The sequence below is a fragment of the Balaenoptera acutorostrata genome, chromosome 12, assembly GCF_949987535.1.
Source record: "Balaenoptera acutorostrata chromosome 12, mBalAcu1.1, whole genome shotgun sequence".
In the NCBI taxonomy this organism is placed as follows: Eukaryota; Metazoa; Chordata; class Mammalia; order Artiodactyla; family Balaenopteridae; genus Balaenoptera; species Balaenoptera acutorostrata.
Genome location: NC_080075.1, coordinates 62,055,965 through 62,083,449, shown reverse-complemented (window position 1 = coordinate 62,083,449; position 27,485 = coordinate 62,055,965). Strand labels below are relative to the sequence as shown.

Genomic DNA, 27,485 nt, shown 5'->3' with positions numbered 1-27,485 from the left:
ATGACAGACGGTACTTGTAAAGTCCAAACTCCTTCTAGGAAGTAAGGTGCTTTTTGAAAAGATACGGTTCTCAAACAGTTCCAAATGTATGGTCGTCATTTTACAAGCATGTTGCCCACCTGAACAAGCATCAGAATTAATGATTAAAGTTTCCTTCAGATTTACTATGCTAACTAATTTGACTCTTCTTAAGCAACAGGAGAAATTTAACATGTTCCACACTAAAGAAATGGGAATTTTCAGATCTCTTCCCTTTGCATCTACTGGTAGACAAGTAGTAAACAGAGTCTAGCTTCAGCTTAATTATGACTTAGCTGAAACACGTTTACAGGATTGAATGCCCTTTAAAACTAAGTGGGAGAAAAGGAGACAGCCAGTAAAGAAAGGAAAATGGAATTATGATGAAAACAAGGCAATTATGTACATTATTTCAAAGAGGACTAAACAAACTAAGCCACATTCTGATAGTTTCTAATGGCTTTTAATGTCTCTCCAATCCTTAAAAGTTAACAAAGTTAGGCAATAATAGTCACCTTTGGTGTGCCTTAACAGTACTTAATGTAAAAACAGAATTATGAATTATATAAGATATTATATAAAATATATAAATTTGGAAGAATAAATTCCATCTCTAACTTGTCTCTGATTTTAAAACTCAAATTTAAGCCAGATCGTTGTACAACTCACTGAGTTGTACCCTTTAAAGGGGTGAGTTGTATGGTATGTGAATTTAATCTCAGTAAAGCCGTTACAAAAATTTAAGTCAAAAGCTGGGCTTGGGAGAAGGGGGCGAGGGGGGTGGACGGCAGTGTCTGAAAATAAAGCTCCAGAATAACTAAGCTTTTCTATATAAGCTGACCAACGAAACTGAAAGCTAAACAGGCTCTGGTGAAACAGAACAGATTTGATGCTTCTGGTCTTTTAATAAAGAAATCCCTTCAATTGATTGGGTTCTTGACTTGATCAGTGGCCAGCTAAACGCCTTTGCTAACTGCAGTTCTGACCCACTCCTTTCCCCTCTGTGCAAGGGACATATTTGAAGAGGGTGAGAACCACAAGCTTCTACTAGAAGGAAAAAATAATACTCTGGCAACAATGGTGGCAAGTTTGGGGCAGAGAAGGGGGAGCTGTCCACGTTTCACGCCTGAACATTTTCAAAAGCGGAAACTACTTTCCTCAGAACTCAATCTCAACTAACCAGAAGATAACAAACCCTCTCCTTTAGTAAATACACAGTCCCACTGCATGGCTGCCTTTTTAAGGAAATGCACTCTTTTCTAACCACTGTCCCCTCTCATGTCCAGTGAGATACTTTGGGGGTTTTCTGATATCACTGAATCACTTCCAATCCTCCTTCCTTGGCAAAAAAAATATTATTTTTTAAAAAGTAGAAACCAACACAACAGATGTACAGCTCTGTGTTTTCACACACCTAATTTTGGCAGTGTAGCTGAGTACACGGACTCCACAGGCAGACTGTGGGTTCAACTGCTGCTCTGCCACTTACCAGCTGGGAACTCTAGGGCAAATCACTAAAGCTCTCTGTGCCCCTCTACTCTCATCTGTAAAATAGGGATAATTACAGATCCCACATCATAGTATGGATTAAGATTAAAACTGGTTATTATAGGTAAAAGTTCATAGAAAAATGCTTAGCACATGATATATAATAATTATTACTTCAACGAGTAAATGAGCAACTTAAAGTATGAGAACAGTTTGGTTTGAAAACTTGTAAAACAGAGTTGTGACAATTCCTCAAAAGCTGTACAGATATACTAAAATTGAACAAAAACATAAATGGATGGCGGATGGTGGGAGCCAGGTTTCTTACTATTAGAGACGAAGGCTACAGATAGCATTGGGGAAGGCTAGAATGAACCATGTGGGACTGGATTAGATTCAAAGACATCAGTATAAATTCACCTTTAGCTTAAAATGGATACAGTTATATAAACACAGAAAAAACGATAGATATGTATGTATACATGAACCAGTAATACATATACTTATATACAACATATGTTATAAATATATATTATATAATACATATTTTACATATTAACTCTACATTATATATAAATATATATATTTCCTAGATCCATCTACTGAGAGGGCCTAGAAGAAATGACACACCAGTAAGAACAAACACACCTAGAGCCCAAATCTTGGTTTCTTACACTACTCTCCAATAAAAGGAACCTGGGGTCCTTGGAGAAATGGCTGATCATAAGGCTGGGGCAGGGAATATACATGATGAGCCTGAGACATCTTATACTGCCAGAGAGTAAGGAAGTGTTAAAAACAAAATGATGGGGACATATCAAAGGGACACAGGAGATAATGTGAAAGAGCTCTCAATGGCCAAGCTGGAACAACTTGAGCAATCTTGAGTATTGGATTATAACCCAGGATATAAAATAAATATTGATAAATCCATACTGATATAAAATAACTGAGGGGCAAAGATACAAGTCTCCACACAGAAAAGCTCCAAGTAATTTATGTAGCTACTCCCTTTCTCAAAAAGATGAAGCTTAACTTGACACCCACTAAGTGTGGGGCTGTGTTTAGAGATTTGCTTTCAGACAGCACAACATGGAAAGGTGGGAAAAAGTAATTTTATAGTGGAGAAACCTCGAAAACATCACCACGGCCAGGTGATCAAGGTTAACATCGCCAGGGATAAGTAAAAATTAATAGCGTGGATACTTCATCCTCCCCAAAATTCATACCCCAGTCTAACCATGAGAAAAACATTAGACAAACCTAAATGGAGAAACATACTACAGAATACCTGATCAGCACTCCTCAAAACTGCTAAGGTCATCACAAAGTCTGTGAAACATGATGAGAAAATCTAACGTGCTATTCTGAATGGGATCCTGGCACAGAGAAGACAAGTTAGGGAAAAACCAGTGAAATCCAAATAAAAGGTGGTGTTCAGTTAATAGTGATGTACCAAAGTTGGTTCCTTAGTTGTGACAAACATACCATGGTCATGTGAGATGTTAACAAAAGGGGAGGCTGGGTGAGGAGTTTACAGAAACTCTCTACTATTTTTGTGACTTTTTATAAATCTAAAAATATTCTACAATAAGTTTTTTTAATCTCAATTATCAAAGAATTAAAAAATAAACTAAATTTTTAAAATGGTATGAGTTTAAAAAGGTGAGTTTAAACCTTGGCCAGATAAACAAAAAGGTATTTGTCTGCTAAAACAGCTGATCATATCAGGTAAATGAATAATTTCTGCAAACAATGTTGCTAGAAAACCCAGATCCCTTTACTGCCGTATAAAGTAAAGTTGGTTTCCAGACTTTTCTAAAACCCACCAAAATAAGTTAAATTATACTTTTAAAGTACTTTGTCTGAAACATAGATTTAAATTTCACACCTTTTATATGATCACTTATTACAAAACAATATAGGTTATGTTATAGAAATGTTCTTTAAATTTAAATTCAAATACTATAATGTGATAGAAGCAGCTAAGGAAATCTCAACACAAACAATACAAACCTTTTGTAAAAATAGCAACTCTGCCCAGTAATTAACAGTAACCTTCAATTTCGGTTTTTAAAAGAAAAAAGTTTGTCAAGCCTCATGTAACCACAGCTTACTGAAGAAAAAAGTCTACGTTCCAAATCAAAACATCTTATACGATTAGCAGACTCCAGTAGTGTTAGCGACTGAACATTACAGCACTAACTAGAAACATGAGACCCCAAAGAAAAATGTCAACATAATGATTATGAAATAGAAATGACAGTGACTGACTGACCTATTACTGTTCAAACTGAATGACATACAAAAAGTAAACACAACTGTGTGTGTGGCCTGTTTCTGCAAAAAGCTTTATAGTCTCTACTCAACCCTCTTTAAAGGTTTGGGGTTTGAGTTTTCATCAAAGGGAGAAAGGGTGAAGGAGCAGGGGGTGGGGATAGATGCAGCAAGAAGCAGAGAAGGGAAAGATGAGCAAGTTTTAATAATGACCATGTCCATCTGGGTTTCCTATCACTTGGTACCTTCAATGTTCTCTTCCTTCCATCAACTGTGTCACCTCCTAAGGATGACATGGAGGGAGAGAAGTGTGAATCTTCCTGTGTAGGGACAGTGGGAGATCATAAGTCACCAATTCCTGAGGCACTGAAAGGAATACAGGAACCCAAAAAACGATTTTAAGGAGGCACAGGTGTTGAAAGAAAACTCTGATAACAACAATGGTGGGTAATCTCTTACTATCTCTCCATTATTCTTAACTGTTTCAACTAGAACGTATTCAGTAACTTGTAATACCAAACCTTTTCCTAAAGACCATAACTTTCACATACATGTGTACTTACAGCATAGGTCTTTCATGGCATATTTCACTCACTCATTCAAATATGACACCTCAAAAGAAAGACTGAAACCATGAATCTTGAATTCTTTGAATCCCTTAGACATTAAAGGTGAGGAGGAAGTCAGATGAGAGCTCTTCTTCATTTGAAAACTCCAGGCAAAAGATGTCCCTTCTCTTGGCTCCCATCACTGAAGAATTCTTGTTCTCATGTGCACTCTTTCCTTCTTTACCATATGTCCCCACTGGTCCCTTCAAATCTGCTAGTCTACCACTGCAGGGGGTGGGGGTAGGGATGGGGATGGGGAGGGTAATGGGACAACACCTTTCTACTTAAATATATTCTCTCAATCGATCTGTCCAAAATCTAACTCTACTCTACTCAAGTTTCCCATCTCTCCAGGCCACCTATGCCCAAAACTTCCCCTGTCATTAATCTAATTCACATCATTACCATTCACCCTTGGATTGTTTAGGCACTGTTTACACAGGGGCATGCCTAGTACATAGTAAGTACTCCAGAAACACTATTTGCTATTATTATAATTATTGTTGTTATTAATATTCAATATTCTCCATTATTCTCCAATACAAATCATTTGATGCAGTCTGACCTGTTTCCTGCATGATCCCTTCTTACTTATTCCTCCCCCTAGCAGGTCTTCATTTTCCAATATTCACCTCAACTACAATGTCGTTCCACTTCACCAATTTAAATCTAAATCACATTTTAAAGCCCAGCTTTCATTCTGTTTCTTCTAAAAAGCCTTTTCTATTTGGCCATGGACTGCAATCATTTTCTGATCTTCTGAACGTCTATCAAGAATCACATAACTCAATACATAATCAAAGAATGCTCCAAGTTAATGCTGTAATTAAATTACTTAGTACTATGCCCATACCTAGTCTGCCACCTCCTTGAGAAGAGGGCTCACATCATCTGCATCAGCCATAGTACAGAGCTCAGCAGAGATGCTCAATAAGTACTCCAGGGGAACACACTAAGAGAAGGATATAAATGATATGGTACTAGGAGGAAGTAACAGGATCAACCTCCCCAACAAGAGACTAGAGAAGATGTCACCACCTCCTCTTACCTTCTGAATCACTTGTAAACAGGATACTTTGCCAACCATTCCAACCACTCCAGAAAACAACTCTATAGACAGCAAGTACGTCCTCCTAACTAGACTCAATGGACTCCCAGTCCTTACTTCCTTTACTTCTATGCTATATCTGACTCCAAATTACCACTCTTTAATAATCTCAAACTACCCTTGTTTGAACACAGACAGTTCCAGGGGGAAGACCATGTAAAGACACCAGGAGAAGACAGCCATTTATGAGACAAGGAGAAAGACCTCAGAAGAAACTAACCCTGCTGACACCTTGATCTCAGACTTCTAGCCTCCAGAACTAGGAACTACGAGAAAGTAAGTTTCTGTTGTTTAAGCCATCCAGTCTGTGATACTTTGTTTTGCCAGCCCAGCAAACTAACACAAGAACCCAGAAATAGACCCATACAAATACAGTCAAGTGATCTTTGACAAAGGAACAATGGCAATTAGATGGAAAAGGGATGATCTTTTCAACAAATGGTACTGGAACAACTGGATATCCACATGCAAAAAAAAAAAAAAAAATCTAGACACAGATCTTAACACCTCTCACAAAAATCAACTCAAATAAATCATAGATCTAAATGTCAAATGCAAAACTACAAAAGTTCTAGAAGAGAATACCTAGGTGACCTTGGTTTGGGTTTGGCAATGGGTTTTTAGATAACACCAAAGGCACGATCAATGAAGGAAATAATCAATAAGCTGGACTTCACTAAATTAAAAACTTCTGCTCTGCTAAAGACACTGTTAAGAGAATGAAAAGACAAGCCACAGATGGCACAAAATAATTGCAAAATGCGTATCTGATACAGGACTTGTATCTAAAATATACAAAGAACCCTTAAAACTCAACTATAAGAAGACAAGCAATCCAATTTTAAAAAGGACAAAAGATCTGAACAGACAACTCACCAAATGAGATAAACAGATGACAAATAAACACATGGAAAGATGATCAACGTCACTAGGCAACTGCAATTAAACAGCAAGATAATCACTACACACCTATTAAAAATAGCCAAAATCCAAAAGACAGACAACACCAAATGCTGGTAAGGCTGTGGAGCAACAGGAACAGGATTCACTGCTGGTGCGAATGCAAAACAGTACAGCCACTCTGGAAGAAAGTTTGGCAGTTTTTTACAAAGCTAAACATAGTCTCACCACACAATCCAGCAACTGCACTCCTTGGTATTTACCCAAGAGTTGAAAAGTTATGTCCACACAAAAACCTCTGTACACAGATGCTTAAGGCAGGGAGGAAAGAACAAAGCCCCTTAAAGAATTCAAAACCAAGAGCCTGCTACTCATTTGGGTCTGGGGTTCAAATCTGCATTACCCATGAGGTGTGGGAAATTCCAAACTGAGCCCTTAACATAAAGATTAGTCCCAGACCAATGAGACTCATGAGGTTCCTGATAGGAGTGAAAGCAAAACTCTTTTGTAAGGACACTCCCATAATTTAAGCCACAAAAGATTCTTAGAGAAATTTCAGATGAATTCAAAATTAAAATAAAAATCCACAAGTGAGAGTCAGCAAACACAACAAACCAACACACAGAAAGATTAACATCCCCCCCAATTTGAAAAGACAGAATCGTAATTTGAAAGAGAATGTTAATAACTATGTTAAAATAATCAAAGTTATAAAAAAGGGTCAAAACTCTAAGAACAAGAAACTATGCAAAAAGAATACAGACTTGAAAAAGAAATATAATTTCTCGAAATATAATTATTAAAATTTAAAAAGCAACTGAATCTGCTATGGACTGAACTGTGTCTCCCCCCTCCCCCCATTCATGTGTTGAAACCCTAATCCCAAGGTGATGGTGTTTGGAGACAGGGCCTTGGGGAGATAATTAGGTTTAGAAGAGGTCATGAGGGTAGGGACCCTCATATGGCATTAGTGCCCTAAAAGAAGAGACACAAGAGAGCTTCATTCCCTCTCTGCCATGTGAGCACACAGTAAGAAACCAGATGAGGGCCATCTACAAACCAGGAAGAGAGCCCTCATCAGAAACCAATCGTGTTGGCACACCTTGATCCTAGACTTCTAGTCTCCAGAACTGTGAGAAAGTAAATTTCTGTTGTTTAAGCCACCCAGTCTATGGAATTTTGTTTTGGCAGCCTGAGCTAAGACAGAATCCAGCTAACTAAAGCTTAAATAGTTTGACCATCAAAACAAGTGACAGCGATTAATTGGAACCCAATGAATAAAATAAGAATCCGTAAGTCCAAAAATAAATAAATCAAGAAGTAAAAGATCACAACAGAATGCCAACCAATAAATATAGAAGAAATTAATGGAGTTAGAAAACCACTATTTTGCAACCATCATAGTTAATAATTCAAGTAAGATTCATCAATGGATGCTAAAACTAATGGGTGTAAGTTAGGTGAGGAAGGAGATATTATATAGTCTCAGAGTATCTCCCCACAAATTACTTATTATAATAATTACAAAAGGGAAAAAAATAGCAACTTTATAGTGAAGAAGTTTGGCAGATCCAAGTTAACCAAGTGATCAAAACTAACATTAATAATGGGACATATCGGAGCTTCCCTGGTGGCACAGTGGTTAAGAATCCGCCTGCCAATGCAGGGGACACGGGTTCAAGCCCTGGTCCGGGGCGATCCCACATGCTGCAGGAGCAACTAAGCCCGTGCGCCACAACTACTGAGCCTGCGCTCTAGAGCTCGTGAGCCACAACTACTGAGCCCACCGCCACATCTACTGAAGCCCGTGCGCCTACAGCCCGTGCTCCACAACAAGAGAAGCCACCACAATGAGAAGCCCGCGCACCGCAATGAAGAGTAGCCCCCGCTCGCCACAACTAGAGAAAGCCCGTGCGCAGCAACAAAGACCCAACGCAGCCAAAAATAAAATAAATAAATAAATTTAAAAAAAAGTTGGTGGTGGTAAGAATGATATTAAAAAAAATAATAATAATAATGGGACATATCAACATCATGTGCCTCCTGATATGATTCACTGAGTACACATCATCACTTACATGCTTTTCTGCCCAAAATGTGTCACCTGAATTTAACCAAAAGGAAACACCAGACACTCTGAAAATGAAGGACATTCTACAAAATAAATGACACATACTCTTCAGAAATATCAGTGTCTAGAAAAACAAAGAAAGGCTAAAAAACTATTCTAGATGAAAAGAGATTGAAAACTAAAAGCAATCTATGATCCTGGATTAGTTTCTGAACTAGGAGGAAAAAATGCTCTTATGGACATTATTAAGACCATTGATAGAAATCTGAATAAGGTCTATAGATAATAGTATTATATTAATATTAAAAGTCTCTGACTTTGATAACTGTACTGTGGTTTTATTTAAGTGAAAATATGTATTTAGAGAAATATACATTGAGTTGTGTATGGGTAAAGGAGCACGATGTCTGTAATTTACTCTCAAATGGTTCAGAGAAAAACAGTATGTGTGTAGATATATATATAGAGAGAGAGAGAGAGAGAAGAAAAAAATGATAAAGCAAATGTGGCAAAGTGTTAACCACTGAATTTGGAAAAGGGTATATAAGAGTTCTTTATATTATTCTTCTATTTTTTTTAAAGTCACAGATATTTTGAATAGCAGATGAGACATAGATACAAGTGAAGATACTGAAGATATGAACCATAATACAAGACAGAATACAGAGCTGAAAAAATCATGACATTATGAGACATGAAGAAATAGAAGGAAAAGTATACAATAGGAGTTCTAAAGAAAGAACAACAGAGAGATAGGAAAGAAATAATAGTCAAAGACACGCCAGCTTACAATTTTCCAGGACTGATGAAACAAGTTACTCTTTAAAGAAAAACAACAAATATTTTTATTTAAATCCTTATCTAGAAACATCAATGTAAAACTGAAGGACACCAGAGTCAAAGAAAAAAATTCTTAAAAGACAATTAGAAAGAAAACACTGATTAGCTACCTACAAGGAACAACAATTAAATTGACAACAGACTATCTTCAAAGAATGTAACATTAACAACAGAATATCTTCAAAGTTCTGAGAGAAAATAACTGTCAACTTAGTTACACTACACTAAATTATGATTAAAAGACAAAATAGACATTTTTGAAAAAAAGAGACTGAGTTTACCTTTACACAGTCGAAAGGAGGGAGGGAGGGAGGAAGAACCTTACCAAATAATGCTCACCAGGAAGAAGAAAACTGAAGCCAGAATGACGGAGCAAGATGCCAAGAAACAATGGTGAGCAAAGAAATTGAAAACACATATGGGTGGCCGTAAAACAGCACTGTATGTATAAAACAATGATAATAAACACTCATCTGGGAGACAAGAAAGCAACATAGAACCAAAATAACAGACAACAACACAAAATAGGAAGGTGGTAACTGAACTGAATCATTCCCAAGTCCATGTACTGACCAGAAAGGGAACAGAGAGAGATGTACTAGCTTATTATGCATATTGAAATTTGACACCAAAAGTATAAAAATAAAATGCATAACTTTTAACCCAACAGAGGGGAAAGGGGGGAAATAAAACTTACTGATACCATCCAAATAGTGACACAAGAAGATCAGAAAGACAAGAGAGGCCCTGATGAATTTGGAAAATATTATACTGTAAATCAAATGAGTTGCACGTTCTCCAAGCATTTGTTTGTCTGGAGCTTGGATATTTGAAACATTATCTATCACATCTCAAAAATGTGGACCCTTGCTTTAGTCAGAATGTCTATTATCTCTTTGCCCATTTCTGTCCCACAGCTGTATTTTTATCCATATCTACTCTTTTGGAATGGCTTCCCTCACAAATGAAAGGTTCTCTATAAATGAAAGGTTCTCTACAACTGAAAACCCATTTCTTTGATTCCCAGATCAGATTCACTCTTCCAGAAAATCTTTATCAAATTAACACCAACTCATCTTTCCGTTAAATTGAATTTCTGTAGTATTTAAAACATGTGATTGCTCTTTTAATTGTTAAAATACTGCCTTATAAATGTTCTTTAGATGTTCCATTTAGGCATATTTTGTTTCCTCAAATCAGATCATAAGCTCCTCAAGATAAGAAAGAAATTCTTTAGGATCTCCTAAACAATCAAGCACAATGTTGTTTATTTTTCACTTAAGGACGAAGAAAACTTTATTTTCCTTTAATAAGCACAAAAAATATTAAATTTGCAAAATATGCACCAATAAACAGATACATCTCATACATAAAAACAAATCAGGTTCTAAGGACTTTGTTTTAATCTTTAGATAATATAGATGAAGTGGATAGCTTTTTAAATAGTCATTTCCCCTGTTTTCATTTTGCCAACTTTAAAAAGAGTCCATATGCTCAGGGCTAAAAATGTTCAAGGTTAAATCAAAGGAAGTCAGACACCACTAGTACAATGAAGATTTTAATAAAAACTGAAAATGTGCCTCACATTACAATTACCGTACCACTTTGAAGAAGTATTACATAATAGTTATCTTTTACTACAATATTAGTAGAAAAGGCGAAGGATGAAATTTATAAATTAAAAAGAAAAAAAGGCACATTAATAAGTTAAAGGAGAGCTAAGTAAATGGAGAGAGATACTGTATTCACAGATCAAAGGACTCAATACTGTTAATATCTCAATTTTCCACAAATTGAGCTACAGATCCCACATAATCCCAATAAAATCCCAGTAGGTTATATACATGATAAAATGTCACAAAATTATGCACACAGGCATGAAAAAAATGAGTGCATGCAAAAAATGATGAAATCTGACTAAGGTCTAGTTAATTGCATTGTGTCAATCAACCTCCAGGTTTTGATAATGCACTATAGTTAGGCAAAAATATCACCACTGGGGGAAGCTGGGTGTTGGGTCCACGTGACCTCTTTGTACTTTTTTTGCAACTTCCTATGAGTTTTCAATTACTTTAAAATAAAAAGTAAAATCTTGGAAGGCTTTTTCATGTAACTGAAATGCTGATTCTAAAATGTGTATGGTAAAAATACAGGACCTAGAAACGATAAAACAATTTTGAAAAAGCAGAATAAAGTTGTAGGACTCACTACCTGATTTCAAGGCTTGCTTTCTATGAAGCTACAGTAAGCAAGACTGAGGTATTGCTGAAAATATAGCCAAACAGCTCAACAGGACAAGACAGAGTGCAATATACCTACAGATGTACTGTCAATTGATTTTTGTCAAAGGTGCCAAGGTAATCCATTTGTGATTCATTTATATCACGTTCTAGAACAGCTTTTATAGTGATAGAAATCAGAACAGTGATTGCAATGGCTGGGGGGAAGAGGGTGGACAGCATGACTGGGAAGGGACATAAAAGAACTTTCTGAGGTTAAGGAAATGTTCTACCTTAATAAAGGCATGGATTGCACAGCTGTATATATGTCAAACTGAAAGATTTAAGATCTGTGCATTCACTCTAAGTAAGCCATAATTTAATTTTAAAAATATGCAACAACATACAAGTTTTCTAAAATATCTGTCTACAAAGAAACATCAAAATACTAAGAGTATCCACCTCTTGGGAGTAAGATTACTCATCATTTTGTTTTCTTATAGTTTTCTTATTGTCTATTTTTTCTTTTAAAAATGTACATGTTATAATCAGAATATAAAACACTTGTCAAATTTATGCCAGAATAAAAATAGCTAGCTTATATTTTACTGTTCCGTTCACTAATCCCCTATACCAACTACCCTCCCAATCTGTAGCATTTTTCTTCAATAGGAGGACATGTTTTGCACGTCCTCCTGGTAATCCCTCAGTAAGAGCTGGGAGAAAGGTTCTGGCTCTTATCAGCCTCTATTAGTCTAAAGACACTGCTAAAGAATTGTTATTCTCCACAGAAAAATGAAGGGAAGTAATTATTACTACTGTTTCTTTAGAGTAACCACAGTAAGAAAATAATGAAAAAAGAAAAAAACCTCACAGATACCTATTTTCTAACAGAAATTCCAAACTCTGTCAGAGCTCCCCCTTCTCAACTTTACTGTCTTTGTAACTGATGCCATTCTCCCACTATTAACTGATTTAAACACGTATTTATAAAGCACCAACTACGTGCTCTTCAATCAGGCTTAAAATTGTTAAGTCCTCTCTGAATCATCTCTCTCCATCCCTGTATTTCTCCACAAAGCCCTGTCGAATTTCTCTCCAAGATGCTTCTCACCTATCTGTTCTTCCTTTCTGTTCTTCACTACTGTTTGCCTTGTCTGATCCATCACCACTCACCTTACCCTCAGCTTACGCCACATAATCTTCTAGCACAGTTCTGTGGAGGAGAACTGTGGAGGTCCCTGGGATTCCTTTCTAAGGGTCTGAAAAGTCAAAACTATTTTCATAATAATACTGAAATGTTATTGGCCCCCTTTCACTGTGTTGACATTTGTACTAATAATACAAAAGCAACGGTGGTAAAACTGCTGGTGCCTTAGCACAAATCAAGGCAGCAGACCCACAATGTATAGCAGTCAAGTGTATTCTTCACTGCCATGCACTCGCTGGGGAAAAAAAAAAAAGCCAGTTTCACTTAAGAATGCCCTTATTGAAGCATAAACATTATTAATTTTATTAAATCTTGACCCTTACTTATCATTTTAATATTCTATTTGATGAAATGCATAAACACTTCTGCATACCAAGTACACTGGTTTATCTCAAGGAACAGCACCGGTGATTGAGTTGCAAACCGAAGAAGCCACTTTTTCCACAGAACACTGTTTTTACTTGAGAGAACAGCTGACAAACCATGATTATTCATGTTTAGGTATCTGACATTTTCTTGAAAATAAACTAAATGAACCTGTCAGTTCAATGAAAAACAACAGTATTTGCTGCATGTGATGCATTTAGCACTTTCAAAGAGAAATTTGAATCTTGGAAAACTTTTATCTACCATCAATACTTTAAGACTTTTCTGATGAGATGAGTGATGATTTATGATATTGTGTAATGAAACATGGCAACTTTGGGAAGATCTGGATAACATCATGAATCCATATTTCCTAAATGACCAATGCATGATGTTAAAAAAATCATACGTGGGTAAAAATGATCCATTTTAAGTCAGAGACCAATAATAAGTGTTTTACCATAATGGTAGGTCTTGGATTCTACATTGCAACTAACTTTTAATTGTCAAGTTGTGTAGAATGTATAAGAGGAAAATACCCACAATTACCTGAAAAGGCTATTAAAATATTCTCCTTTTCCAAATAAATACATGTGAGAGACCAGATTTTCTTCACATGTCAACCAAAACAAAATATCCCAATAGGATGAATGAAGAAACACATCTGACAAACAGCTGTCTTCTATTTAACCAAATATTAAAGAGATTTGCAAAATGTACAACAATTCCACTCCCTTCACTCAATTTTTGTTTGGAAAATAGTTATTTTTCATGAAAATGTCATTTATGTTAACATGTAATAGGTTTATTATTCTTTTTAATAAATTAATATTTAAAAAAATTTCTCAGGTATAATTGCTAATATAGTCAATAGCAATAGATATAATTAACATAAACAACTTTGGTGTTCTCAATAATTTTTAAGAGTACAAAAGGATTCTGAAACAGACTCTATTTAACAGATATTTCTGTCCTTCCTCTCTGATCCACTCTCATTACGATTGCCAGAATAATCCTGGGCACTTTCAACATTATTACTTCTTGTACAAAAGCCTTAGTGTTCCCAACATCCTGTCACTTCCTATCTACACAATTTTACCTGGCTTTCAAGAACTTTATAAATTGGCCCTGCCTTATCTAGCAAATTTTACTTCTCCATGCTCCCCAACACAAGTCTTCCATGCTACTTAATCCTCCCTTTCAGTCTCCAACCCTTTACTCCTGTGGTTAAACGCTCACCTGGAAAGCACCCCCAGTCCCTATTCCCTCCTCTGCTTTCCTCCTCTCTCCCTGCCTCCTCCAATCTAAACCTTCTCATCGTAAGGGCCCAGAGAGCAAAAAGGACAATGCCTTGAACGTCAGGCTTAAACTACCAATGGAGTATAATCTTTAAAAATTTTGAATCACTATATTGTATACCTGTAACTTATATAATATTGTACAGAAACTATACTTCAATTTAAAAAAAAAAAAGGTGTGTACTTTAGTTTATAGGCAATGCAGAGAAGATTCTTGGAGCAGAAGGTGGATGATTTACGCAGAAAGAATTTTCTTACCATCTCAAGCTTCTAAGAAGAGTTTAAACAAACTAAAGAAAGTCTTCTTTGGACATACCTAAATTTACGGTCAAATCTAAGACTTTTCCAATAGACTTTAAGGACTAAGGGAGGTGATACACTGTCACATTAAGAATCCAAACCTAAAATCTCAGGTCAAGGCAGCTGGATCTCTGAAACATGGCATCTTCCAGAACCAAAAAAACTGTAAAAAACAAAAGTAGAAAACAAACATGATTTCATCTCTCAAATCTAAGGCCTTTTGGTATTGGTGAACAAAGTCCTCTTCCTGATTAGAAGTCCAATTTAATCATATTTTCAAAAAACAAAAACCAGTATGTAATAGCTATATATATTCACTAGTCACTAAATGTCTTTACTTTAAAATGACAGAGTATTCTCATATGCATATAAGTTATGAACATTGCTTATCATGCAGAAGATACATTAAACCTACTGATTTAGTTTAGGCCTAATAATAAACCACAATGTTTAATTCATTCTATACCCACTATGGCCAGAGATCTAGGTCAAGCCCAATGTCATCTCCACTTTAAAACCTGCTATGATTTCTCCCAACCAGAAATAATGATCTCCTTCCTCTAAACTTAGGTAGTAGCACATGGTTTGCTCCTCTCATGCCAGTTCATTCATTCATTCCACAAATATTTACTGAGAGTCTAAATACGTGTTAGGCACTTTTCTAGGTTCTGGGGATACAGCCATGAACAAAACAAAACCACCAGCTTCCTGGACTTACACTCTAGTGGGGGAAGAAAGGCAATAAACAAATAAATGTAAGGTGATACATGCCACAGTGAAAATTAGGGAGAGTAAGAGGCAAAGCTGAATTTTTTACAAAGCTAATAAAACTTACAGTTCAGGCCTCCTCACTTCCCCGGGCCTCTATGAGCGCTGAGCGTTACTGGGACACGTAGAATGTTGTTGGTGGGGAAGAGAAGCCCGGTGGCTATCAGGAAGCACTACTGCACGATAGCATTTTTGATTAAATGCCTAAAGAGACCTCAGAAGAAAGGGACCTGACTCTAAGGTAACAGCATTTTGTTGGGACATCTTTTCTAACTCTAAATAATTATTCACTTTCACACCAAACTTTTTATTCTAATTTATTTGTTTTCTCAACGAGGGTACCCAAATTACTGTATAAAGTTCAGGGCCTACAAAATCTGGATCCGTCCCTGGTAAAGACAGAAGTGGGGAGGAGCTGTTTCTATAGGATGATAAGGAATGGGCACATTAAAAGGTGACATTTGGGGCTTCCCTGGTGGCGCAGTGGTTGAGAATCTGCCTGCTAATGCAGGGGACACGGGTTCGAGCCCTGGTCTGGGAAGATCCCACATGCCGCGGAGCGACTTGGCCCGTGAGCCACAACTGCTGAGCCTGCGCGTCTGGAGCCTGTGCCCCGCAACGGGAGGGGCCGCGATAGTGAAAGGCCCGCGCACCGCGATGAAGAGCGGTCCCCGCACCGCGATGAAGAGTGGCCCCCACTTGCCGCAACTAGAGAAAGCCCTCGCACGAACCGAAGACCCAACACAGTCAAAAAATAAATAAATAAATAAATAAATAAAGTAACTATAAAAAAAAAAATTGGAGTCATCAAAATATTCTTAAAAAAAAAAAAAAAAAAAAAAAGGTGACATTTGAGCTGAGACCTGAGGGAGATGAAGAAACAAACCATACAGATACTGGGTCGGGATGGGTTCAAGCACAGACAGCAAGTGTAAAACCAGAGGCAGCAGCATGAGCAGAGCAGGTTAGGAAGACAGGAGCAGGAGAAATACATAATAATAAACAGTATTACTGACAATTAACAATTACTGAGTATTATGTGACAGGCACTGTCCCAAATACTTTTCTTTTTTTTCTTTTTATCTTTATTTATTTATTTATTTTGGCTGTGCCAGGTCTTAGTTGCGGCACGCGGGCTTCTTAGTTGCAGCATGCAGACTCTTAGTTGCAGCGCGCACGCAGGATGTAGTTCTTCGACCAGGGATCGAACCCAGGCCCCCTGCATTGGGAGTGCGGAGTCTTACCCACTGGACCACCAGGGAAGTCCCCCAAGTACTTTTCTAAGCATCTCCATTTTACAACTGAGGAAACTGAGGCACAGAGAGAAGGATGAGGTAATTGGCTAGTGGGTGGTGAAACTAGGCAGTCTGCCTCCAGAACCTGCTCTTAAATCACTGTGCTGAATATACACTACCAAACGTAAAATAGAGAGCTACTGGGACACAGCCGCATAGCACAGGAAGATCAGCTCAGTGCTTTGTGACCACCTTAGAGCAGTGGGATAGGGAGGGTGGGAGGGAGACTCAAGAGGGAGGAGACATGGGGATATATGTATATGTATACCTGATTCACTTTGTTATAAAGCAGAAACTAACACACCATTGTAAAGCAATTATACTGCAATAAAGATGTTAAAAAAAATCACTATGCTGTGCTACAGAGAGGTCGGTTGTCTAGATTATGGAGTGTCAAGACAATCTCTCAGCCAGTTAGAGATTTAATGTGCTAGAAAAGAGGAAATCAACACGGTTTTTTTTTTTTTTTTTTTAATTATTTTTATTTATTTATTTATGGCTGTGTTGGGTCTTCGTTTCTGTGCGAGGGCTTTCTCTAGTTGTGGCAAGTGGGGGCCACTCCTCATCGCGGCGCGCGGGCCTCTCACTATCGCGGCCTCTCTTGTTGCGGAGCACAGGCTCCAGACGCGCAGGCTCAGTAGTTGTGGCTCACGGGCCCAGTTGCTCCGCGGCATGTGGGATCTTCCCAGACCAGGGCTCGAACCCGTGTGCCCTGCATTAGCAGGCAGATTCTCAACCACTGCGCCACCAGGGAAGCCCTCAACACGGTTTTGATCTCAAACTATGATAGCTAAAAGTAGGTTCACAATTTATGTCCCTGTAAATAAAGTACCAAGTTTTGTCATTTTTCCTACTCCACACACAGTCCCTAGGACCTTTCCTTTCATATTACAGCTATTCAGTGTAGGATGAATGTTAAATGGACTCTCATGACAGAATAACTATTCATTCTCAATACAAAATAATTAGATGTTGTTTCACAAGTAAATATACATACAAATCAAATCTTGGAGGTAAGTACCTCCTTTAGGGAATCAGATCCATATCAAAGTCAGGTAAGCTGTTTGTTTGTATCTACAGAAATTATCCCACAATCTGTTCCACTGTCATTTTCCACCTCAAATAACTACTGATATGCGGAAACTCTACCTTAATTTACCTTAAATACTCAAACAATCATTCTGAAGTTTAGGACCACTTCCTCTGATCCCTCTAGACTTTGTCCTCCATGAAAGTAAAAACGGGCATAATCCGGATACACATGTTTTATTTTCCTTCAGCTGTTCTTTTCTAAATGCTTAAAGTCTTCATGTCCCTCACAAGAGGCGAGGTTTCAGAACTGAGTTTTCCAGAAAAGTTCTTATAAATCCTGACTATAATGAAAGAATTAGTGTTTGATGATATTAATCAGAATACCATGAAAGACGCAGAGTTACAAACAAGTCAACACATAATTCACTAAACACTTGAACATACAAATTAATTTCCTGATTTCACTGTCCAACCTTCAATTTTTCTCCTGTCAGCTTTCAGAGTCTCTCTTTACACAGTTCACCATGTGAATGCTACCTTGGAGCTTAGCCACATTATAGCCTCTGCTTCAGAGGGAATGGCTTCCAAACACACACAGATAAAATCAATATCAACATTTCCAAAGCATCTTCTACAAGACACCAGTTCTAAGGACAAGCACTCAGTATTACAGAGAAGAATCCCATCGTCAAGTAACTTTGGAGTTTGCTGGGTTAAGCAAAGTTTACCAGGTTTCTTTACCATAGGACTTCTCGGTCTCTGATACACTCATAGTACTGCTTTCCCTGGAGCACCCTGGTCACAGTTTTTTGTTTGTTTGTTTGTTTGCCTGCATCCCACAGCATGCAGGATCTTTTTAGTTCCCCGACCAGGGATCGAACCCGTGCCCCCTGCAGTGGAAGTGCAGAGTCCTAACCACTGGACTGCCAGGGAAGTTCCCTGGTCACAGTTTGGAAAATGCTTATGAAGTCCACTCTGGAAGTAGAAGATGATTCCAAGGCTTCAAGCCTTAGCAAACTGACACTACTGGGGCTTTTGACATTGTCTCCATTTGTCAGCTGGAGATAATGGGCTAGAACTCAGAAGGCACAAGCTGGAGGCATCTGGGAGTCGTTCACAGGGACAAGGCTAACGCCACAAGACCAGATGAGATATTCCCTGAGAAACACATGAAGACCAGTACTTCAAAACAACCCTGCCTTACCCTATCTCTAGCTTTAGTATCGTCTCTCTAGCAATAAATATAGAAAAACATCTGGAAATGAAGACTCTAAGGGTAGGAATAATACAAATTAAACTGGATAACTGCCTGAGAGAAAATAGCATAATGCATGTGAAAATCATACTAATATTGATAAATGTTGATAATGTGATATGGTATACAAAGACCTAACTTCTCCAAGTAATCGCTTTCAAGTGACAAACCTATAGATCATTCATTCTCTTCTTTTTTGGGATCATGGAACTCTTTGAGAATGTAATGAATACCAAAAGCCATCTCTCCAGAAAAACACAGACACATACAACATTAAGCCTATAAATTTCCAAGGGTTTCATGGGCCCCCTGAGGCTCAACCACAGAGCCCTTTCTAGCTGTCAACTCCCAAGTCCCTAAGTAACTCCTGCTACAGATAGTTCATCTGACAGATAAAACCCAGAGTTACAGGACATTTAAAAGTACGTAAGACTTTTCTTTTCAAACTATATTTTCATGTACTTTAAGACAGTGCAGAGGAAATGTATATTTGCATTTTTTTGGCCTCAAAAAAATTAAAACGTATTTGTTGAGTGAAACAAGTCAACACCATAAACAGAAGGGCATATGATGGTAATAATACCTTCACAACAAAACAGCTCTGAGAGGCTAAGTGATTTTATAAGGCCAAAGAGCTAATAAATTCTAGATCTTCCACATCCTAGCTCAATACTTTTTAACTAAACCATGCCACCTTAAATATAATAAGCATATTATTACACTGCATAGGATATAGTTTTCAAAATAAAAATCCCTTAAAACACCAACCTTTTAAGAATGACTATAAATAATTAGGCCTCTAACTTATTTACTTAATCGTATCATTCCATTTTTAGCACCTAAATACTGACAAATTAAGGAGCAAATTATATATACTGGCTTTTGAAAAAAATTCTTTAAGGCACTCCTCCCTAATCAACACCATTTGTATAAATAATGAAAATCGAAAACAGCAAACTACAAAAAAATCTGTTATCTTTATAGCATGAACATGACTATGTACAGACAAAAATACAAATAGTTTAAGCTTTGGGTCATTCAGCAAACGGGATATGATGCCAAAAACCACACAGAGTTTCTCTGCTTTGGGCCCCTGATATTAGAAGAGTCTGGCAGGCAGGGATCAAGCATCTATTATCTGATGTCCACTTGGCAGACTCCACAAAAACAGTGAGGCCTGGCTGCACAGCAGGAGTTAGGTATTCTAACTACTACTTAAAGGTCCACTCTAACTCAGAGTGTGGCTGCAACTAACCTGCTAAACTAAGTGTGTGCCTCTGTTTCCCCACTGGAAATTCGATAATACATTATCTGCCCATATGCTGGTTAAGGACACAGTAGCTAGAGCAAACTGGTTCACATTTTGGCTTTGCCACCTATGAACCTTGGCAAGTTACTGTAACTTCCCTGTGCCTTAGTTTCTTCTGATGCAAAATGGACTTAATAACAGCATCTCTTTCATTGGGCTGTTGTAAGGATTGAGGTAATACATGGAGAAGTCTTCGATCAGTGCCTGGCAAGTAATAAGCACTCTATAAATGTTAGTTTCCATTATCATTATTTTAAACAGATGACAAGATTAATCAACTTATACCTGCACTGCACTTAGATGTCCTTAGGAAATTACAGGCCTTAATTTTTTTACGTTTTAATCATGTGGCTTAACTACCAGCTGTTTTTTCTAAATATAGTAAATACATGGCCAATTATTCTTGTAAAGAACTGAAAAAGAACTTACTGTCTACACTGCCACCTAAGTCTGACACATTAGCAAAGTTTCAGTTAACTTTTCATCTCAATATAACCAGACTCCCTTTTTTAAAAATTTATTTATTTATTATTATTATTTTTTGGCTGTGTTGGGTCTTCGTTGCTGTGTGCAGGCTTTCTCTAGTTGTGGTGAGCGGGGGCTACTCTTCGTTGCAGTGCGCAGGCTTCTCATTGTGGTGGCTTCTCTTGTTGAGGAGCACGGGCTCTAGGCACGCGGGCTCAGTAGCTGTGCCACGTGGGCTCAGTAGTTGTGGCTCGCGGGTTCTAGAGTGCAGGCTTAGTAGTTGTGGTGCACGGGCTTAGTTGCTCCCTGGCATGTGGGATCTTCCCAGACCAGGGCTCGAACCTGTGTCCCCTGCACTGGCAGGCGGATTCTTAACCATTGTGCCATCAGGGGAGCCCTAATCAGACTCCCTTAACCAACTCTAAGCTACCTGGATTCACTCACTTCACCTTTCACAATCACTACAAATTCCAAATTCCAAGCACAATACCGTAATGGTTATGCTTACAATGGCCTCCTAACTGCTCTTTACCTCTGCCCCCCATCTCCACTCCCCACACTGCAGTAGGTAAAGCTTGTAAAAATCCAAGTCTAATTTCACTCTCCTACTTAAAACCCTGCAATGGCTCTTTATTGTCCTAAGGAGAAGTCCCACCTCCTTACAAGACCAAAGAGGCCCGCATGATCTAGGGTCATCCTCCCTCTCTGGCTACTGAGGCCACATAGGCCTTCTTTCAAATCCTCACCCTGTTCCTTGGGGCCTCCAAGCCTGCACAGATCATGCTTCCTCTATCTGGCATAATTCCCTCTCCCCAATGCCTCTGACTCCCCAGAGGAAATGAAATCCTCCTGTTATACACTCTCCTAACCCTAATCCTAATCCTCTCTTCTCTGCAGCACGAAAGAAAACTCAATAATTATTTAAATGGTTGTTTAATGTTGTTCTTGTCCAAAAAATATAAACAAGACTTGGGAACATGTCTCTCTTTTAGCGCTACAACCCAAGTGCTTAGATAGATACACAGTACCTTATACACAGTAGGTGTGTCACATAGGTGACAACATAGACACCTGTGTTGTCTATGGAGAAAAGTGGTGATATAACTGATGATGGAAAGCACATCATCCACAAGACTAATGCAGAATACTGGCTGCACTGTATTAAATATCTAAGTTACCATATGCATTACAAGTGAAGTAAAAGTAAAAACCTACTGCTTAAAGGTGGGCAAAATAAAGTTAAGGCTCAACTTTCCAAAGTAAAGTTAAGTTTCTTTGTGCATCCTCAGGTGTTATGTGAAACAGGCGGAGCTCCACTTCAGTTACCAGTAAGAAGATACACAACCAAATCAAGACTGTTGCCACATTTGGCACAAGCCTGCTCTTCTTGGCAGTCTCTGTGAGGCCAAGAGTTGAGCTGGCCAGAGAAGCATGATTTATCTGCCACATTTAGAAGTGGTCCCTCTACAACAGGAATGCTGTGCTACTAATGGGCTTTGAATTCTAACGTTGCCAAACCAGTACCTTTCCTAAGTATTCAATTCACTTATAAAAAAAAAAAAGCTGAATCCTATGTGTCACTGACAAAAACAAGTTTAATAAGGCATCACAGTCCAATTCGAGTTGGAGAAAAAGTTGCTCTTTCGAAAGAAAAAAAGAAGGAAAGGGAGGGGAGGGAGGGAAAGAAAGAAAGAATGAAAAAAAGAGAAAGAAAGGGAGAGGGGGAGAGAGGAAGGGAGGAAGGGAGGAAGGGAGGAAAGAAGAAAGAAGTCATGCTAACCAGATCTCTTTTACAAAAGAAAGTCATTACTTGGAAAATTAAAAGAAACTGGTATGCGGATGCTAAGGGGCTAAAGGTTGAGGGGCTGTCGATGGACGCTGCCCAGTGAAATGACTATCGCCGGGCCTGGTGGGCAGCAGTTGCCAACCCACCGCGGACAATCCCAGGTCCGTGGAGAGCATGCAGGTTTGACATAAGCCAAACCCCTGCCGTCCGGCTCGTCGCACTGACCCTGCCAATGCAACAAACGCGCAGACCCTCTCCGCGCGGAGAGGAGCAGAGTGGCCGCCGCCGTTCAGCGCTTCCCGGGAAATGCGCGTCCGGGGGAGGCTCAGGTAAGGACCCGGAGGTCTCGGGGTTAAACGTTTGGCCCTTTGTTCTCTGCACGGTCGCGGAGCCCTGGGCACCCGCCGCTCCTCCTCGCCCACCGCTCCCGGGCGCCAGCGTCTCCCGCCGACAGGCAGCGCGGACTCGGGCGTCCCGACTCGCCGGCGCCCTCCGCCCTCCCCACGGCGGGTCAGCGCCCCACGGCCTCAGCGGCGCGCGGCCCCTCGCCCTCACCTTGTAGACGTCGCCGTAGGTGCCGCTGCCGATGCGCTGAATCAGCTCGAAGTCCTCCTGAGGGTTCCGGCGGGACAGATCGAAGCAGGGGTTCATGGCGGGCCCCGGGTGCCCCCCGCCTCCCTCCCGGGCAGGGGAGGGGGGGCGCTCAGGGGGCCACACGGAGAGTGGGAGCCGCGGCGGGCCCCCTGCTCCCCCGGCGGTCACAATCGCCCGGCTCCACGCTGCGGCCGCCGCCGCGGACGACGACGACCGGCCTAACCGTCCCCGCCCCCCGCAGCCCGCCGCGGCGCCGAACCCGGGTCACACCCACACGGAGCCGAGGACGCTCGCAGCCCCTCGCTCGGGGTGAAACTCCAACATGGCTTCCGCCTTCGCCGCTCCTCCCCCTCCCCTTACTCCGGCTCCTCCACCCTCCTCCCCTTTCCCGGCTCCCGCCCGACTGCGCAGCCGCGAGCCCGGAGGGAGCGCTCCCCGCCCTGCGCGCGGCTCCCCCCGTGCGCGCTCCGGTTCTGCGCGCTTGCCTGGCGAGGCCCGGCCCACGGGCCCTACTCGGCCAAAACGGCCGCGGCTTCCCCGCGCGAGCTACCCGCGCGCGACCGCCACTGTGCCGTGCCAGAAAAGGCTCGCCTGCCCCCGGGACCGCGGAGGGGGTCAGGCAGAAAGGAGCTCCTATTCGCTTCTCATTTCCCCAGCGACAAAGTCTGACGTCGCCGCATCAGGTCCCCATCCTAAGCAGGTAGTATAGTTTTAATTTGCAAGACGGTCCGTGTCCCGAACTTTTTTTTTAGAAGCAACTGTACATAGGACACAGCCGAGTCCCACAGACTTTCTGGGATTGCGGGGAAGGGGTTGTTGTCCTGAGGAAATCCCCTGAAAAAAGTGAGCCTGTGCTTGCTGTGACCCCTGACACTCGGGCCCTTGGAGTTGACCTGCCAGGGTGCAAAAATGGACAGGTCAGGAGGGCGGCCAGGGAGGCGTGTGGAGTGGGTAGGCCGTGGGAAGCTCTGGAGGAAAAACACGCCAAACGGCCGCCAGCCCTTCCGCGTGGAGGGCGTGGGAGGCAGCCAGAGGCCAGAACTAAAGCAGTGCTTGCCCTTCACCAGAGGCGTCTGGATTATCAAAGAAGGGGGAGGGGACCAGCAAGCTGTCTAGCAACCTTGCAAAGGAGAGGTGGGGTGGGGGTGAAGGGTGAAGCGTGGACGAGATCCATTTTCATACCTGAAATGTCAACCCGTGATGGTCCGCAAGCTCTACAGCTTAACTACCCAAAGCCCCACCCTGCTTCAGACCCAGATTGCAAGCCTTGCATCCCATGTATGTGGACACCAGCTTCAACTCTTATTATCTGTCCAAGAAAGCCTGTGGGTATGAAGGGCTAATTTTCTGTTCTCAATAAACTGCCCACTAGGCATTTCGAAAAGCTTTAATCGAGTAAGTAGGTGATGGCCACTTCAGCAATACCGCTTTGGAGTTTTGCTTCAGAAGCTGTTTCCTAATACCCTTAGGCACCACACCTTCTGACCGTTAATATTCCCTAAGGCCTCGTGGCTTCCCGAAAAACTAGGTCTTATCAAACTTGTTAAATATAAAATAAGTGTAATCAAACAATAGTCAAGCGAAGTATTTACAGTTAACTGCCTCGTACATTTTTATCTTTTCCATCTCTGCCTACAGTAAGATTGCATGTTTACTAAATTCTCAAAGAAGTTGTTTGCCCTATCTGTTGACTAAAAGATGTTGGAAAATGACCATCTCTTCACCTATACAAGTAGACTTTCAATTATCTAGTTTTTAATTATTTTAAAGCATCAGTACTAGGAGCATATTACTTACACTGCTGCCCTATGAATGCTTATCATTGGGTTTCTTCTAGATGGATCGACCTTAAGACTCTGGTATCTTGAGAATTAAACTCCTGACTATAAATATTATTCCATGGCTAAGGACCCTGTTTTTTGCCTGTTAAAGGCACTTGCCCAGAGGCAAGCCTTCCTTCAGCCTGTCCACTTTTGGAGAATTGTTTGGCCTCCTTAAGCCAAACATGAGGATAATTAGCCCAGGGTTCAGATAAGCAGACCTAATAAACTATCTCAAATAGGAACCAGTTCTGCTCTCTTTTTCTGCCTTTTTAATGCTGGAAAGCCAAATTCCCAGGATTGAATGCTGCACAAGAACGTTCTAATGGTTTCACTGTTTTGTTTTCGAGGATTATCATCTCTGCAGATAACTTTGCATTTGCATCACTAATAGACTTCTTTCAAAGGGAAAAGACATTTCAGTAGGGCTGAAACAGTCTTTAAAGTTTTGTTTGTTCCATTTTGGCAAGGCCAAGCTAGCCCTTTTGAAAAGACATGGATTTGCATGTAAGGGCCTGATTTGCCGTATGGGTTACAACATAAATAAAAGGGCTTTTGCAATCAACAAAAACTAAAATATTTTGCTGTTTGTAATATATACATACAGCCAAATCTGATCTTTTTTTCTATTCTAACACTCCTCAGCTTCACTAGAAGTAACACTAATGATCACACTTTCTTTGAATCAGAGAAATAACTTCCCTCTTCTATGATTAGAAGCATCCTTAGAAGTCCTAAACTGCTTCTACAGCATCTCTCCTGGATTTACTGCTGCTTGAATACCTTCAGTAAAAGGGAACTCGCTGCTTCCAAAGTACCCTGCTTCAGTATAAGATAGTGCTAGTGAATAATCATAACAATAATAAAAAAATAATATCTAAAATTACCAAGTGCTTACAGGGTGCCAAGAACTGAGCCAAGTACTTTCCATGTGTTATCTCATTTAATTCTCACAACAACTTGATGACATAGATATTATTATCTCCATTTTTTGAGGCACAGACAGATTAAGCTGCTCAAGGTAATAAAGAAAGCTGAAATTTGAATAGAGGTAGTAAGACACAAAGGCCAAGCTCTTAGCCACTAGCCTGTAGTTAAAGTATACTTTAAAAAATTTCTCTTATGCTAAGCCAAAGTCTGCCTCCCTGTTACTCAATTGGAGTCAGTGATTATTAGATTCTAGTGGTGTGGAGTACAAAGAAGAAAAGCCAGGGTGCCTGACCTCAAGGAATTTGCAGTTTCACAAAACACTGTGAGAAGAACAAAGGAGGGACCTAAATGTAGACAGGAAGATGTAGGAATGATGCTAAAGTAAATTTTGAAAAATATTTCAGTTTGCCAGACAAACTGGGGGGAGGTGGTACACTCCAGGCTGGCCACTTAGCCCCAGGCCCTTAAAGCATCCAGCCACGTAAGCATCACACAGTAGGGAGCACATAAGGCTAAGATGGACAGTAGCAGTTGCCACCATACCCAGACCACCTTTCTGTTAGCCCATCCCTCGTGCATGTGTGGCTTAGAAATTCCTTGGTCTCCACCGCAGCTTTCAGTTTCATCCTCAAGACCTCTTGTCTAATAACCCATTGGATCCACTTCTTTGGTTTATTGACCGTATAGCCACCATTCACATTTTCAGTATACCACCAGCTCTGGGAAAGGAATACTGAGCCAAACTTCAATCAGAAAAGACTCATTACAACCAGGCCATCTGCCAGGGGAGAAGAATCAGACTCAAACATGTCTGTGAAACAATATGGCAGAAAGTTCCATGAGGTTATATAACCTAGCCTAACACAGCTCTGAGCCTGGCTACCTGGGTTCAGATCTTGTCTCTGTCTCCTTACTGAACAACCTTGGGAAGTTATTTCAAACTGGGGCTATTACGAAGAGTCGAAAAGAAAATACGTGTAAAAGTCAGCGGTACCTGGTACCACAGTAATCCCACAAAGTATTAATTACTGTTATTTTGAGTACATTTTAGAATGTTTTAAAGGCTGACAGTCATGAGGATGGGGATGGAGATATGATTTAGGAAGCAAATGCAATAACATAAGAGACCTTGAATTAAGGCCAGGGAGGCCTAGGATGGAGAAAAGGGAAGGAAACCAGGAAATAATTGGACGGTGAGGAAGCAGACAGTGACATGGATGACAAGCAGGTTTCTGGCTTAGACAATTGGGAAGATCCCAAAAAGGTGATAGCATTTGCCATAATAAGAGGAACTGGGGTTATTTGGGGGAGGGTTATAACACTGGATCAAAATAGATGATTCTGTTTTGTATCTGTTAAATTAGAGGTGCTCAAATAGAAATGTGGAATAAGTGATAAATTTTACATTTATCACTAATAAAAACTAGGGTTGAAACTTAGAAAAAATTTCAGGGCTAATTTTTAAATTTGGAGAGCCATAGTTCAGAAATGTTTGTTGAGCATCTGTTAGGTGCCAAACATATATTAG

At 40.0% G+C, this 27,485-nt stretch overlaps 1 protein-coding gene across 2 annotated transcripts in view; it reads right to left on the bottom strand.

Annotated features, from left to right (window-relative positions):
- The window catches only part of MAP4K3 (mitogen-activated protein kinase kinase kinase kinase 3), a 198,489-nt gene extending 174,948 nt beyond the window's left edge, over window positions 1-23,541 (bottom strand). For both annotated transcript variants that reach the window (XM_057558303.1, XM_057558304.1), the window contains exon 1: window positions 23,169-23,541. In XM_057558303.1, the coding sequence (XP_057414286.1) occupies window positions 23,169-23,264 (96 nt within the window). In that variant the 5' untranslated portion in view covers window positions 23,265-23,541. The remainder of the gene's footprint in view (window positions 1-23,168) is intronic.
- Window positions 23,542-27,485: the final 3,944 nt, after the last annotated feature.